Raw genomic sequence first — 15,306 nt, forward strand, 5'->3', positions numbered from 1 at the left:
TTTGATCCCGAATCACCTGCATGAAACCTAATTTTCCTAAGTTCAACGTTGTGCCTGATTAATGCTAAAACTGAAACCAAATTCAACATAAAGGCATTAATAATCAAATTCTTCACCTGCTTTTCTAAATGTGTGCCACCCAGACTTGCTGGCCTCCTTCTTAGCAGGATTAAATTATTGGCTCTGTGTTTCCAAAGGTTTCTCAGATCCCAGAATTCCAAAAGCAGCTGGAAAGCTTTTTTGTGTCATAAGCTGTCTCGAAAGGATTTTCCACACTTTCAGAATGCAATGTGTCAAGCATATAGGTCATAGTTTTCACTGAAGCCTAACAGGAGTCAATGGAAAACCACATTTGAAATGATCCTCACTGTTTGTTAGTGCAGTGTTAAAGGAACGGTTCACGAAAAATGACAATTCTGTCTTCATTTACTCATTATTTACAACAACGGTCCTTGTGTTCCATGGAAGACCAAAATATTATTTGTTCACATGACTTTATTGTTATTGTCACAAACACTTGAAAAACCATCAATTGGACTTCCTTGATAAGGGGTCGCCAAGTCTTCCCTGCAGCAAAATAGCATTAATGCAAATACTTGATACTTCACAGCAAAGCTTGTGTCGGAGTCACATGTTTCCTGGGGCTTTGGCTTTAATTCAACAACAAAATATGATGGAAAAAAATGATTTCTTTTTGAAATCGTAAAACACAGATTCTTGTGTCCCTAAGGAAAAGTTCACTAAATAATGAATTTTTTGTCCCCATGTATTCAACTTCATATCATTCATTCCAACCCAATTTTATGTCTTCTGTGAAACATAAAATGAGCAATTGATATTAAAAGTTTGCATGTTTTTCAGCAAACCCATGATGGACCTGCTGGTCATGCTTTGTGCAAAGTACCACCTGAACCCTTCTGGCCACACCATAGAGCTCGTCTCCGCCAACAGGAACAATGTGAAGTTCAAACCCAACGCCCTTATCGGAGCCCTCGGGGCTGAGAAGATCCTGCTAAAACCGAAAGGCATGGAAGAGAAAATCAAAAGGACAGGATCACTTATGCCGGAGGTATACTGTATACGCCATTGTATCTTAAACGTGAATTAAGTCCCCATTAAATCAAAATTGATTATGAATTGAGCTCTGTAAAAGATAATAGTGTCATTCAGCTCAACACTCTTAGCTCAGTGTCGATCTAATTCAGTTCAATAACAGTGGCAGTGTTGCAAAGTTAAAGGAGTAGTTCACATTAAAAAAAAAAAAACTTTTGCTGATAATTTACTCACCCCCATGTCATCCAAGATGTCCATGTCTTTCTTTCTTCAGTCAAAAAGAAATGAAGGTTTTTGATGAAAACATTCCAGGATTTTTCTCCATATCCAATGGGAACCAAATGGTTCAAGGTCCAAAAGACACTTTCAGTGCAAACTGCAAACTGTTCAAAAGGGCTTTAAATGATTCAATTTGGAGTCATTTGGTTCATTCAACGAACGAAATGAACTAATTGACTTTAAAGATTCGTTCATTTTGATGAACAGGAGAGTCACAAACGTGCATCACAGAATAGAGCAAGGCGACCATTTGAGCTTATAAAATTTTAACTTTGTTATTTATTTATTAAATGAGCGTTTCGCTTGATAAGACCCTTCTTCATCGTCTGGAATCGTTTAAAGCCCTTTGAACAGTTTGCACTGAAACGCTCTTTTGGACCTTGAACCGTTTGGACCCCATTGAAGTCCATTATATGGAGAAAAATCCTGGAATGTTTTCATCAAAAACCTTAATTTCTTTTCGACTGAAGAAAGAAAGACATGGACATCTTGGATGACAAGGCGGTGAGTAAATGATCAGCAAAAGTTTTTTTAAAAGTGAACTATCATTTAACACCAAGCCATCACTATATGGCAACCCCGTACTTAAATAAGTAGCACTTATTTTTCTTCTCTCTTCTCTTTCAGGCAACCGTACGATTAGTGATAAACTTCAAGAAAACCCAGAAAACCATTCTCAGGGTGAGTCCTCGGGTTCCTCTACGAGAACTGCTTCCGGCTATCTGTGAGAAATGTGAATTTGACCCGCAGACCACAGTTTTACTACGAAACGTCCACTCGGAAGACACTTTGGACTTGAGAAGCTCCCTCAATGACTTCGGTCTGAGGGAAGTGTATGCAAGAGACACCAGAGGTCAGAGCCCAGTGTGTGTTTATGCTAAGTACATTAAAATGACTCAATCATGCAGGACTGGTTTTCTTAAGGTGACTTTGAGATACTCTGCAAAACATTTTCATTATACTGTGCTCTTGGGTTTGCTTCTTTTCTCGCAGTTATTAGCCCTGCAAGTCCCATAAGTCTGCCTCCATCACCTACTCACTCAGGTAAGTTCATCAACATTACATTTTCCTTTTTAAAAGAATACTTAATTGGAAATGAAAGTAATTCTAAAATGATATAAAGTTGAAATATTGTTTATTTTTGCATGAACTATTCCTCTAACTACTAAATGCATTAAATCACAGAAATATTTCATCATGGGAGAGAGAAAATCAAGAGGGAGAAAGAAAATAAGCGGACTTTCAGCTTATTTCGGAAAGGAAGTAAGAAGCAATCTGAACAGGTGAGTTATGAAATCCTTTGCTTTGAAAAATTTGCTTTGAAAAAAAGGTCAAAGGCATGTGTGTTTTACATGTCTTTGTAAACATTCCCTGAGCACCAGTGGTCATATTTGTTTTATGCAAATTGGTAAAGACTTTACTTACTTGTGATTGGCTCACCTGTGGGACTGGCTGGGAGTGTGCTGACTTGCGATTGGCTGTCTCTCGTTAAAGTCTATGACCGTGAGTGCACCGGCATCTCCAGTGCACAGGAAACAGAGGCCGGTCAGCATGAGTTCCTTCAGCACGCATTCACCGATAACGTACGATTCCAATACCATGCCCTCCGACACGCCAAAGAAAAGACGAGCCCCGTTGCCACCTAGCATGATGTCGCAGAGCATGCCTAGTGACCTCAGTCATAACCACGGGGATGTGCATCCTGATGGTAACCAGGTATGTGGCGCTGTTCTGGGATTCAGTTAATATTTACTAGGAAAACTTGGCTTGAACATGCAGTCCGAAAGTCTGAGATCAGATTGAAACATTTTCATGTAAACACAGTTTTTGAGGAAGAATTCTGCACTATTCTTTGGTGACTAATCAAATGCAAGTAATTGAGTGACATAGGTTTTGTGGCTCTTTGTGCAGATGGTCATATGTTTCTTCCATTGAAGCTCAAAGATGCTCTTGTTTCAACCCAAATGTTGGGTCAAATATGGACAAAGCCAAATGTTGGGTTAAAAATGCAATTACAGTTGAAAGTGAAATTTGAAATGACATTTTTTGACCCAACATTTGGGTTAAAACAACCCAGCATTGTTTAGATTGTGAGAATCAGGTTTTGTTCATGTAGGTCCAGTGCTATTATCATTAATGCAAAAGACGCACAATCCAGATTCTAAGACATTCTCAAATGTGTTTTTCTGATATGACTTGTAATGAGTACTTTGTATTTAAAATTAGAAAAGAACACAAAAAAGCAGTTCACTAGTGGTCTCATGCGAAATGCTGTGACCCCAAAAAAGACAAGTTCACTTTGAAATTAATTTTTGATATGTTTTAGCTTACCTCAAGAGCATCCAAGATGTAGGTGTCTTTGTTTCCGCAGTATCAAACCGTTCTTGTCTGTCAGTCATATAATGGAGGTCTATGGTCACCACCTCAAAGAGCATGCACAGAGAAGTCAAAATTAAACATGATTTAATGACTCATAAATGTAAGTACACGTTGATGGCCTAAGACTCTGTGTGAGAAAACGAACAGTATTTATATCGTTTTACCCTTTTGTTACCACAACCACAAAGCGCCCGTGCCCTCAGATCACTTGGACGTGGCTGTGCTTACAAGAGGTAAAACTATATAAATACTGTTCGTTTTCTCACACAGTGTCTTAGGCCATCAATGTGTACTTACATGTACGAGTTATTAAATCTTGTTTAATTTGGACTTCTCTGTGCATGCTCTTTGAGGTGGTGACCATAGACCGCCATTATATGACTGACAGACAAGAACGGTTTGACCTAAAAATATCAAAATTGAAACTACTGTGGAAACAAAGACACCTACATCTTGGATGCCCTTGAGGTAAGCTAAAACATACTGTAACAAACATTAATTTCAAAGTGAACTATCCCTTTAAGCCTACATGAGCCTTCGTTGTTGTGGAAGTCTTTTAAAGACAGAAACTTGACAAGCTATATTTTGTTTGGTTTTATAAAGTTTTATTTTATTTTATTTGGGTTTCTATATAACAAACTATAGAAAATATGACATTTTTAAGTTTCCAGGCACTCTTTTGGGCTTCATTGTCTTGGAAGTCTTTTAAAGACAAGGAAATATATTCGGTAACCTGTTATTTCATAACCTCAGTTCAAAGACCAAGTATCTATGTATAAACGGCACTCTGCAAAAACAATGAGCGGTTAAACCTTGCTTTCACAGTATTTGTTTTGTTTCTACGTAAACTCGGCGCTGGGTTGAGTCATTTCATCACCTTGTCATTAGGGAATGTGGTTACGTTTTCCACAGCCAAATATTTGGAATTATATGTCACATTTATTACTGTCCCTCTGCCTGCTTTCCAAAGAATATGGCCCCTCTGAGCCGGGGATCCTCGACAGAGTCGTCCTTCAAGAAGTCTTCCACCAAGCGTAAGGCCCCCCCGCCCCCCACCTCGAGCAGCCCGGCCTCTCCTGACGAGACCACGCTGGACAGAGGCATGACAGGTCGGTCTGAAGACTTTCTGAGAGTAGGCTTGTGTTCACCAGTAGTTTCAGGGGTTTTCTTAGCTCAAAATGGTGGTAGCTTCTGTGCACTGCGTCCACACAATCATTACATTCGGATTCACTAAATAATTTAAATTGGAGTAGTTCACTTTTAAAACAACTTTTGCTGATTATTTACTCACCCGCATGTCATCCACCCAAGAAATTAAGGTTTTTGATGAAAACATTCCAGGATTTTTCTCCATGTAATGGACTTCAATGGGGTCCAAACGGTTCAAGGTCCAAATGAGAGTTTCAGTGCAGCTTCAAAGGGCTTTAAACGACACCAGGCGATGAATAAGGGTCTTATCTATTTCAAAAATGAATAGCAAAGTTTAAGTTTTATCTTTAATATTTGTTCAAGTCATTTCGTTTGTTGAATTAACCAAATGACTCGAAAAAAGATTTGTTTATTTTGATTAACGAGTTCGAACAAGAGAGTCACGAACGCTCATCACAGAACAGAGCAAGGCGAGCATTTGTGCTTATAAAACTTAAACTTTGTTATTTATTTTTTAAATGAGCGATCGTTTCGCTTGATAAGACTCTTATTCATCGTCTGGTGTCGTTTAAAGCCCTTTGAAGCTGCACTGAAACTCTCTTTTGGACCTTGAACCGTTTGGACCCCATTGAAGTCCATTATATGGAGAAAAAAATCCTGAATGTTTTCATCAAAAACCTTAATTTCTTTTCAACTGAAGAAAGAAAGACATGGACATCTTGGATGACATGGGGGTGAGTAAATTATCAGCAAAAGTGAACTACTCTTTTAAAAACACTTTGTTAACAAAGAGAATATAATGTTATTGTTAATTATTGAAACATCTGGAGGCATCTTTGGAATTTGATTTGTAAACAATTACATTTCTAAAAGATTTTGCTATATTATATATTTATTATATTAATATAGTTTTTCTACTAAATACTATAATAATTATAAAAGTTACTTTATAGAATATTATTTTATTAGCCTCATAGCATAATTGCCGAAGTCATTTTGTGTTTATTCTTGTTTTCCAAAGACATTGAAATATGACTTAGGCAATTACGCTATGAGACTAACGTATATTATAGTTTCTATAAAACAAACTTTAGAAAAAAAAAATCAAAAAGATTACCTAAACACATTTAGAAACTATAACTACAACTGCTATAATTGCAATAAAAATGAAGTATAGACTTTATCATTCTACTAAAAAAAGTTATATTATTAGTTATTTAGAATGTTTAATATTGAAAAAAAAAAGATTTTAATGCAGGAACAACCCTGTGTTTATATGAGCCAAGATACAAGAATTTAGTATCTTGGCTATTTCGTCATGTTTCGTGCTCTGTAATCTGTTGGCAGAGGTTGGAAAAGTAAAAAAAAAAAAAATTATTTCGAGTTTAGGCTATTAATGTGTCATTATTCAGAGGATTTTTTGTGTGAAAGGGCTTGAATGAACACAGCAGCTGTTCTTTAAATGAGTGGGCATTTGGGGACAGTGCAGATGGGCCAGTGTGTGTTGCCTTTGACTTTCTGTGTGTTTTGTCTCCACCTAGTGGTTGAACACACCCATCACCACTTTCTCTGATTTGATCTACAAGCCCCGGGGGATATAAATATATTTAATTAATTTGAAAAGTAGCTATTAATCAAATTACCCAATGTTTGTGTGTCCAGTTTATTAGAGTATCATTAGCAAAGCTTAGCATCATTCTAACTTCTAAATCTATGTAAATCCCAGAATGCAGTGGTCTAGGTTTCGGGTCTGCTGAGTTGGGTGGTGGCTGTGCTGGTGAGAATTTACTATGTAACACTCGGTTAAATGTTTGCAGCTGTATTAGTTAGACTCTTTCTCACACTCGTACACACGTACGGGCAAACGGTTGCAAATGGGCCACAGCTGTGGTGTGTGAGTGTGTGTGAGAGTTCCTCCTGGGTGTAAACACAACTATGACATTTCATCAGAAGTGTTATATGAGCAAACGTGATTACGCAAGCGTTCAACCTGACATTTCCCTGGATGGAAATCATGAGGAATTAGACAATTATCTACCTATCTATCTATCTATCTATCTATCTATCTATCTATCTATCTATCTATCTATCTGTCTGTCTGTCTGTCTGTCTGTCTGTCTGTCTGTCTGTCTGTCTGTCTGTCTGTCTGTCTGTGTGTCTGTCTGTCTGTCTGTCTTTCTGTCCGTCCGTCCGTCCGTCCGTCCGTCCGTCCGTTTGTCTGTCTGTCTGTCTGTCTGTCTGTCTGTCTGTCTGTCTGTCTGTCTGTCTATCTATCTATCTATCTATCTATCTATCTATCTATCTATCTATCTATCTATCTATCTATCTATCTATCTATCTATCTATCTATCTATCTATCTATCTATCTATCTATCTATCCATCTATCCATCTATCCATCTATCCATCCTTTCATCCATCCATCCATCTATCCATCCATCCATCTATCTATCTATCTATCTATCTATCTATCTATCTATCTATCTATCTATCTATCTATCTATCTATCTATCTATCTATCTATCTATCTATCTATCTATCCATCTATCCATCTATCCATCCTTCCATCCATCCATCCATCTATCTATCTATCTAAGACTGTCCACAAGTCCTCTACAGGAAATAGGGCATAGAAGAAATGTATAAACTTAATTTATAATGTAAATCTCTTGTTCGATCAGTTATATTCCGTTTGTTGGAGTTTTAAAAGATCATAATAACTTGGTGCTTTCAATATATTTTCTGACCCATGAAGCAAATGTAATCTTTTCATAAATTTTCACGCTGGAAGAGAGCGATGCAACCGAACCGGTCCTGCTGAAATCGACACAAGGTTGAAAACTGTACTTTAAAGCTTTGTTGACTTTAATGGGAGTGTTGAGCCTGTCGCTCAAGCAGTGTTGAAGGGGTGTACGCCTTTGGACAAAACTTCTCCATGAAAGCAGCACAAAACAAATAGTTTTGTCAAATGCATTTTTTTTCTATGAAGTAAGCAGTGCTGTTTAATCAGGGACCGAAACATTTCTCATTGTTCATAACTACACAAGGACGGCCTTCCGAGACCCAGCAGGGATCATTCACTTGGTTTTGTTTCTTACAAGTGTATTTTATGAATGCTTTTGCAACTTTTGCTTAGTTGCATATTGAGTTTCACGAGACTTTCCCCAATGCAAGCTCAAGTCAACACTACACATTTGCACAGTCAAAGCACTGCCTTATTTGGGTAATATTTATATAAATATTACTCCTCTTTAGAGAAATTCGATGAAAGTAAACATGAAAATCTATCGATATTTCTCAAAATCTGCACAATTTTGAACTAAAAGCCCTGAGGAACGTTGTTTTGTCAAGCGCTTTCATGGGGACCGTACAGGATTTGTTTTTGTTTTTCTGAATGGGATCGGCTGACGGTCATAATTCATATTAAAGGTGCTGTTGACTCATTTTTTTTTTTCTTTTTTTATAACTCCTGAAACAAATTAAGACATATCGGCAACTATAAGATTTTCAGAATAAAATAGAGGTCAAATACTGAAGCTTGAGTCTTAGATCTTTTTAATGATGTATAGTTTTTGGGGGTAATTACAATCGTTTACATTAAAAAACAATGCGCAGTCGTCCTCGTGAAGTTTAGGTTACAGTTATGCTTACAGTCTAATGACTGAGAAAGAAAATAAATATATAAAGAGCCATAATAAACAGTTAAGTAAGAGCTCAGAATGGAGCAGAGATCGAAGAGCAGTGTCTGGGAGAGATCACAGAGACAGCTCTCAGCGTGTTTCTTTATCTCGCTGGTCTCCAGAGAGGACGATTGAAGAGCTGAATCAGGCGAGAGAAGCGAGACGTCTTAATTAACGCCACTCGCTCAGTCTGAGGAGCATATTTAAAGGAATAGTTCACTTTTAAAAAACTTTTGCTGCTAATTTACTCACCCCCATGTCATCCAAGATGTCCATGTTTTTCTTTCTTCAGTCGAAAAGAAATTCAGGTTTTTGATTTTTTTTCCATATAATGGACTTCAATGGGGTCCAAACGGTTCAAGGTCCAAATGAGAGTTTCAGTACAGCTTCAAAGGGCTTTAAACAACACCAGACGATAAAGAAGGGTCTTATCAAGCGAAGCAATCTGTCATTTAAAAAATAAGTAAAAAAGTTTAAGTTTTATAAGCACAAATGCTCGCCTTGCTCTGTTCTGTGATGCGCGTTCGTGACTCTCCTGTTCGAACTCCTTCATCAAAATGAACAAATCTTTTTTCAATAATAAAAATAATAATTCGTTACATTTATATAGTGCTTTTCTGGACACTCAAAGCACTTCACATAGAGGGGTGGGGATCTCCTCAACCACCACCAATGTGCAGCGTCCTCGATGATGCGACGGCAGCCATATTGCGCCAGAACGCTCACCACACACCAGCTTACTGGTGGAGAGGAGACAGTGATGAAGCCGAAGTGTAAGATTTCGGAAGTGTAAGCCGAAGATTTTCAGTGTAAAATCTTGAGAAACAGAGAAAGTCAATTGCTTAAATATTAAAAAGTACAGTTTTTCAAAATGAACGAATCTTTTTTTGAGTCATTTGGTTAATTCAATGAACGAAATGACTCGAAAAAAGATTCGTTCATTTTGATGAACGAGTTCGAACAGGAGAGTCACGAACGCGCATCAAAGAACAGAGCAAGGCGAGCATTTGTGCTTATAAAACTTAAACTTTTTTATTTATTTTTTAAATGAGCGATCGTTTCGCTAGATAAGACCCTTATTCATCGTCTGGAATCGTTTAAAGCCCTTTGAAGCTGCACTGAAACTCTCATTTGGAACCGTTTGGACCCCATTGAAGTCCATTATATGGAGAAAAATCCAGGAATGTTTTCATCAAAAACCTTCATTTCTTTTCGACTGAAGAAAGAAAGACATGGACATCTTGGATGAAATGGGGGTGAGTAAATAATCAGCAAACTTTTTTTTTTTTTTTTTTTTTAAAGTGAACTACTCCTTTAACGCTGCAAATGCCACACCTCTCTCTTTCTATCAGCTGCTCCTGCATGAGAATAGGCATCACTTCAGTTTTGATGTGGAAACCCGTGCTTCAGTGCTGTTTAGGGATACAGTGAAAAACTGTACTTTTTAATATTTAAGCAATTGACTTTCTGCATTTCTCATGATTTTGCACTGCAGAACCAGTGTTGGAGTCTCCTCTGGAGGAGATCAAGGAACAGGAAGAAATGCATGTGTCCGGCGATGTGCAGGAGGAGCACCTGGAGGATGACAGCAGCCTAAACCTGTCCGCCGACATCTCCCTGGACTCGGGCCGAGCTGGGACAGCGTCTCCTTCTCAGGATTCTGAGATTCTGGACAGTGGGACGTCCAGAGACAATCCATCATGTGACCTGTCCACAGATGCAGAGTATGTTCATTAGAAGCTCAGTGCACAGTGTGTTCATTTATATTCAGTGGCAGGTAACAAATTTGAGACCAGCAACCATTCAGAAAACTGTAATGACACAAAGCAACCTAGAAATGAAACCTATTGATTCTTATATTAAAGTAGAGTTAGGTTTGTTTTAATAAATGTATATAAATTAGTGCTGTCAGTCGATTAAAACAATGTAATTAATTGTGATTAGGCTTAGCATTAACATTTAAATATATTTTTATATTGTAATAATTACACGGTTAATTCCAAATTACTGTAGAACAACATCAAGACGGGTTTTCTAAATATTTGATCTAACATGCGGGAAATTGAGTAGTTATCAAACACTTCACAGTCTTCACTTCATTATAACATTGATTAATCCTCATTAAAGCTACAAAAGTTGTTCAGTCAAGAGCAGGGACTGATTTTATCAGTCTTTTGTTTTTTGATTAACATTAATGACAGACAGCAACAGGTTTATTAGGCTGCTGTCACTTTAAGACATCGCACACAATGTGGATCTGACACATAACCAACTCTTTACTGTCATTTAAGACTTTATTTAACTCATTTAAGACTGTGCTTACGAGGATACTTGGAAAAAGCAGGCATTGTCGGCATGTTTTTGTGTGTTTTTGTCCGTTCGAGTGCCAAAGAGAACAATGGGAAAAATGGATCCTGCTTTAATTTTGTTAAATATTTTTACAAAAAAAAAAATAAAAATAATGTTAACCTTCCATTTTGACAGCCTTAATGTTAATGATTTTTGATTTTCTCATTTTAAATTAATTGTAGGTAATTTATTTCATTAAATGTGTTTTTTAAACATTACATGGTTTTTACCCTTGACAGAGTAGCTGAAGGCACAGTGAAGTCGGACCAGGCCGCAAGCTCTCATATCCAATCAGAAGAGATAGGTAAGCTTCACCGATGGTTGGGATCCTTCAACACCTCAGATTTGACTCAATGTTTTTTCTTAGTGCAGTGGTTTCCAAACTGGAGTATGTTAATTCTACTCCAACTTAAATAACATTTAACCCGAGCATGATTTCTAACAGGACATCAAATACATCCAATCAAATTACCTCCTGTCAAAACTGACTGCATCCACACGAGCAGTATGCATATGATAAGTTGCGAGCTGATATGCTGCCTTAGCAAATCTCGCTAAAATACTGCCGTTCTCGACCAATATATCTTTGTAAAAGTACAGGTATCAGCACTTACTTGTATGAAGAACACATATACACACAGACTGTGCAGAGATGGATTTCAGACTCTCTTCAATACAAAAACGTAGCCCTTGTGTTCTTGCGTTTAATATTGATAATTTCATACGAGCAAGAATGCAATTTTCCCCAAATATCCACATGATTGTAAATGTGGCATTGATTTCGTACAACAAACAAAAGTGTAATAAATACAATTTTAACACAGTTTTGTATTATTTGCTTTATTTTGCAACAAAATAGTACTGTAGTTCCACAGCAAAACTGCAACACAACAGTGTTTCGTGAACGAAGTTGGGGCTTCAAACGCAAATCGCGAGAGTCAATGATTCAATGACCCATTCATAAATTCAGCCACTTGCTTCATTACTGAATGAATGAATGAAGAAGACACTGACTTTCCGCTACCAACTGGGGGTTTTAGTTTCATATTTAAAAGTATCACTTCGCTTTTGAACATTTTTTGAACATTTTTTTTTTTAAATCATTATTTATTAAGTAAAAAATGCACTGAAAAATCCAATTACATATCATGCAAAATCCACTTTTTTAGCCCTTAAATGCATTTTGTTGTATATTTGGAGTGTTTGTAAGTACAGAAAAGATGAAATTATTCTCTTCAGGTGCTTCGTTTATATCTTTATATTCTGTTTTGGTCATATTTTTCAACCTGTTCAGATTTTTCTGTTCTCTATGACGTTTTTTGAACAATTACGTCACAGTATTTGCAGCAGAACTGACAAATAAGGACATCGACTAGCGGTCCAACACTTCGAGCAATCCGCCATTATTATTTCTCGCTCCGATTTTGTAGTCCGAGCTCAATGATGCAGAAGTTACGAGAGGGCAAGTCAAAATGTTCGGTTGTTGGATGTAGTGACCTGAAGCACTTCAAGGATCCCCCTTCAACAACCTGTTTTCTGACGCTTTCTAAACGTAAGTTATCATATTATTATCAATACGGATTTTTAGTGGTAAGATCAGACCGTAGTCATTTATCTTGTCAGTGTGCTTGTTTTAACAAGAGAAATAGTCGACTTTCACTAATAACACAAAACAGTTAACTCACATACCAAAGAAGTGGTTGTTCTGCAGGTTCGTCGTCGTCTTTTTCAACTCGCTAGCTCTGGCTCGAATATGTAAGGCAAGTCTTCTGTTGTTGACATTTTGTTTACGTGTGAAAAAATGTTCTTTGAAGCTAGTAATCGTACATCTCTAATCAAACTACAATAATGGCGAATGTGGGGAGTTGAACCGACCGTGAACTCATCGACCTGGAGAGCGGGCGGGGAAAGACGCAACTCCTTTTATTTAAAGGGGCCGCTTCGAAACGACTTGCTCACAAAAGCACATCAGAAAAGGGGCCTGTGGAGCTATAATAATGAGGAATTCAGACCCAAGCATTGCAGTTATGCTTTATATAATCAATCAATCAATCAAAACTTTATTACAGACTCAAAGTCCATTTTTTAAAAAAAAAAGAAGGAGAAAAACAAACAAACAAACAAAAAAAACAAAAAAAAACACGACCCATACAATCCATTACAACAACCATACAATTTTGTGACATAGACTCACAGAAAACACCAGTACCAGTGTCTCCACAGCTTTGACTGATACCGTGTAGTACTAACCCTCACATTTATTAAACTCACAATAATTTCATTTTTAGAGTCATTAAGTCGGCAGATAAATCTATATATAAAATTACGTAACAGTGCTTTAAAAGTGATTACACGTACACTGACAAACATTTCACTTGCACTATGCCATCTAGGTCTATAGACCACAAATGTATGATTTATAAGCAAAAATGAAAGATTTAAAAGCATGATATGTACCCTTTAATGTAAAAGGTGTAGAATGATGTTAAAAGCCTCCGGGCGTATGATGACACTGAAAATTTTGGGAACCACAGCCTCAGTGAACTTTAATTTCTGAATGTCTCGTTTTGGCAGCTCAATTTCAATAAATGCTCTGGTTGGACTGAAGTTTTGAGTTCTGAAATTCACAGTTGAACTCTTTAATCTCAGTAATTCTCAGGAAAATTTGATTCCTCATGACACAATCCCTATAAAAAGTCATAAGAAAGCAGTTTGATGTGCAATATGCTATGGGCTATGGATTCCAGTGAAACTCTAGTAACTAAATAAAAGGCTTCGCTGCATGACTTTGTCTTCTCTTTTTATAGAGCCCCTGGTGGAAAAGACAGAAGAGGCAATTCATCCGCCTGAAAGTGTCCCTGTTCTGGAAAAGGTTTCTGTGAACACCACAGAGAAGCCTGCGTCTTTGATCAACACGCCTCAGACATCTGAATGCGGCGTCCAGACTTTGCAAGCCCAGTTCTTTGATTCAGACACGACTGCGGCTTCCCCTGAGCCCAGCCGTTCATCTTGGACGCCCGAAACCAACTTCACTCAAACCGAGACCCACATGCAGGCAGAACCTCAAACACCTACTAAGCCATCGAGCTTATGCACTGAACCCATCATGGCCCCGTCTACATCCCCAACAGGAATAAAGCGAGACATAGCCACTTCCACAGAAGAGCTGCAAGTTCCTGAACCACAAGCACCCGCGATCCAACCATCTAAAGACTTGACATCTACACCAGCCTCTAAAGCGGGAAGCGTCCACTATATTGTAGATGCCGAACCCAAACCAAAACCATCAAACGAGCTCACCCGGGAATACACGCCCAAAGTCGGCATGACCACCTACACCATCGTGCCTCAGAAATCTCTAGAAAAGCTCCGTTTCTTTGGGGTAGAGTTGACTCTGGAGCCTAGTGTGGATTGCAAACCTGCCTCAAATGGCACGGTTGCTCTTAACGGCCATCAGGACGTCTTCGCGCCAACTAGTCCTCGTACGTCACCTCCAGAAGGAACCGAATCCGCAGTCAAAGACAAGAAAGTTCCACCTGCAACAAGACCCAAGCCAGCCTCTTTCCGCCTGCCGCAGCACAAGCGATCGCCCGGGGACTACGTGATCTCCGCGGCCGTACGCCGAGCGAGCGTCGGCAGTAGCAGTAGCAACAGCAGCAACAGTAGCAGTCCTGCAACCCGTCCAAAAGAAGACACAAGCGGCCCGCAGTCAGATGCGTTTGTCGCGCCGGACGTCTTCCCTCCTCCGCCGCCACCAGTCCAATGGGAAGATGAGGAAAGTGCAAGCGCGAGTGATAAACCTTCACCTCAGAATGCAGAGGTGGACGGTCCGCGGCCCAAATCTTCACAGTTCCCGCCGTTTCTGCCCCATCAGAAGAGTCTTCCCGCTAACCCCACACCTTCACTGAGTTTGGAGAAGTTGAGAAGCTTTGCTGCGCCCAAACCGTACTTGCCCAAAACGCCTTCTCGCTTCGCTCAGGCCGTGTCCTCTGCGGTGAAGAGGACCCATTCTCTGTCCCATCATGCCCCGGGGGAGTCACCACGCACACATCCTCTCACAACACAGAGATCCGTTAGAGATTCGCCCGAGTCGCCGACGAGCACTGTGAGTACCGTCTCGACCTCAACAGTTTGTTGGTGAATCAATAATTTTGTTAATTATTGTTATTCAGTCCCTCAAGGATTTCACGATTTTTTTTTGTGATTTTTTGCGATCAAAATGACTGATTTTGTGGTGGTAATTTGAAAAAAATGTGCGATTTATATATAACATTTACCATTATAGTATTACCAGTCCTTCCAGAAAAACGCAGAGTTTTTTTGTGATTGTTGCGGGCAAAAAATTGATTGATTACGCGCCCCGTTTTCTTTAGAAATGCGATGGAATATGCGGGATATTTATGCAATTTTAAATTGCAG

At 38.6% G+C, this 15,306-nt stretch overlaps 1 protein-coding gene across 5 annotated transcripts in view; it reads left to right on the forward strand.

Annotated features, from left to right (window-relative positions):
• cobll1b (cordon-bleu WH2 repeat protein like 1b) overlaps positions 1–15,306 on the forward strand; it is a 66,309-nt gene that overhangs the window by 44,410 nt on the left and 6,593 nt on the right. For all 5 annotated transcript variants that reach the window (XM_089133435.1, XM_039683503.2, XM_039683502.2 and 2 more), the window contains 9 exons: positions 862–1,069; positions 1,960–2,185; positions 2,326–2,376; positions 2,518–2,615; positions 2,827–3,048; positions 4,682–4,820; positions 10,034–10,262; positions 11,127–11,191; positions 13,695–14,992. In XM_089133435.1, the coding sequence (XP_088989561.1) occupies positions 862–1,069; positions 1,960–2,185; positions 2,326–2,376; positions 2,518–2,615; positions 2,827–3,048; positions 4,682–4,820; positions 10,034–10,262; positions 11,127–11,191; positions 13,695–14,992 (2,536 nt within the window). The remainder of the gene's footprint in view (positions 1–861; positions 1,070–1,959; positions 2,186–2,325; positions 2,377–2,517; positions 2,616–2,826; positions 3,049–4,681; positions 4,821–10,033; positions 10,263–11,126; positions 11,192–13,694; positions 14,993–15,306) is intronic.

The sequence above is a fragment of the Pimephales promelas genome, chromosome 7 (assembly GCF_988280905.1).
Source record: "Pimephales promelas chromosome 7, fPimPro1.hap1.1, whole genome shotgun sequence".
Taxonomy (NCBI): domain Eukaryota; kingdom Metazoa; phylum Chordata; class Actinopteri; order Cypriniformes; family Leuciscidae; genus Pimephales; species Pimephales promelas.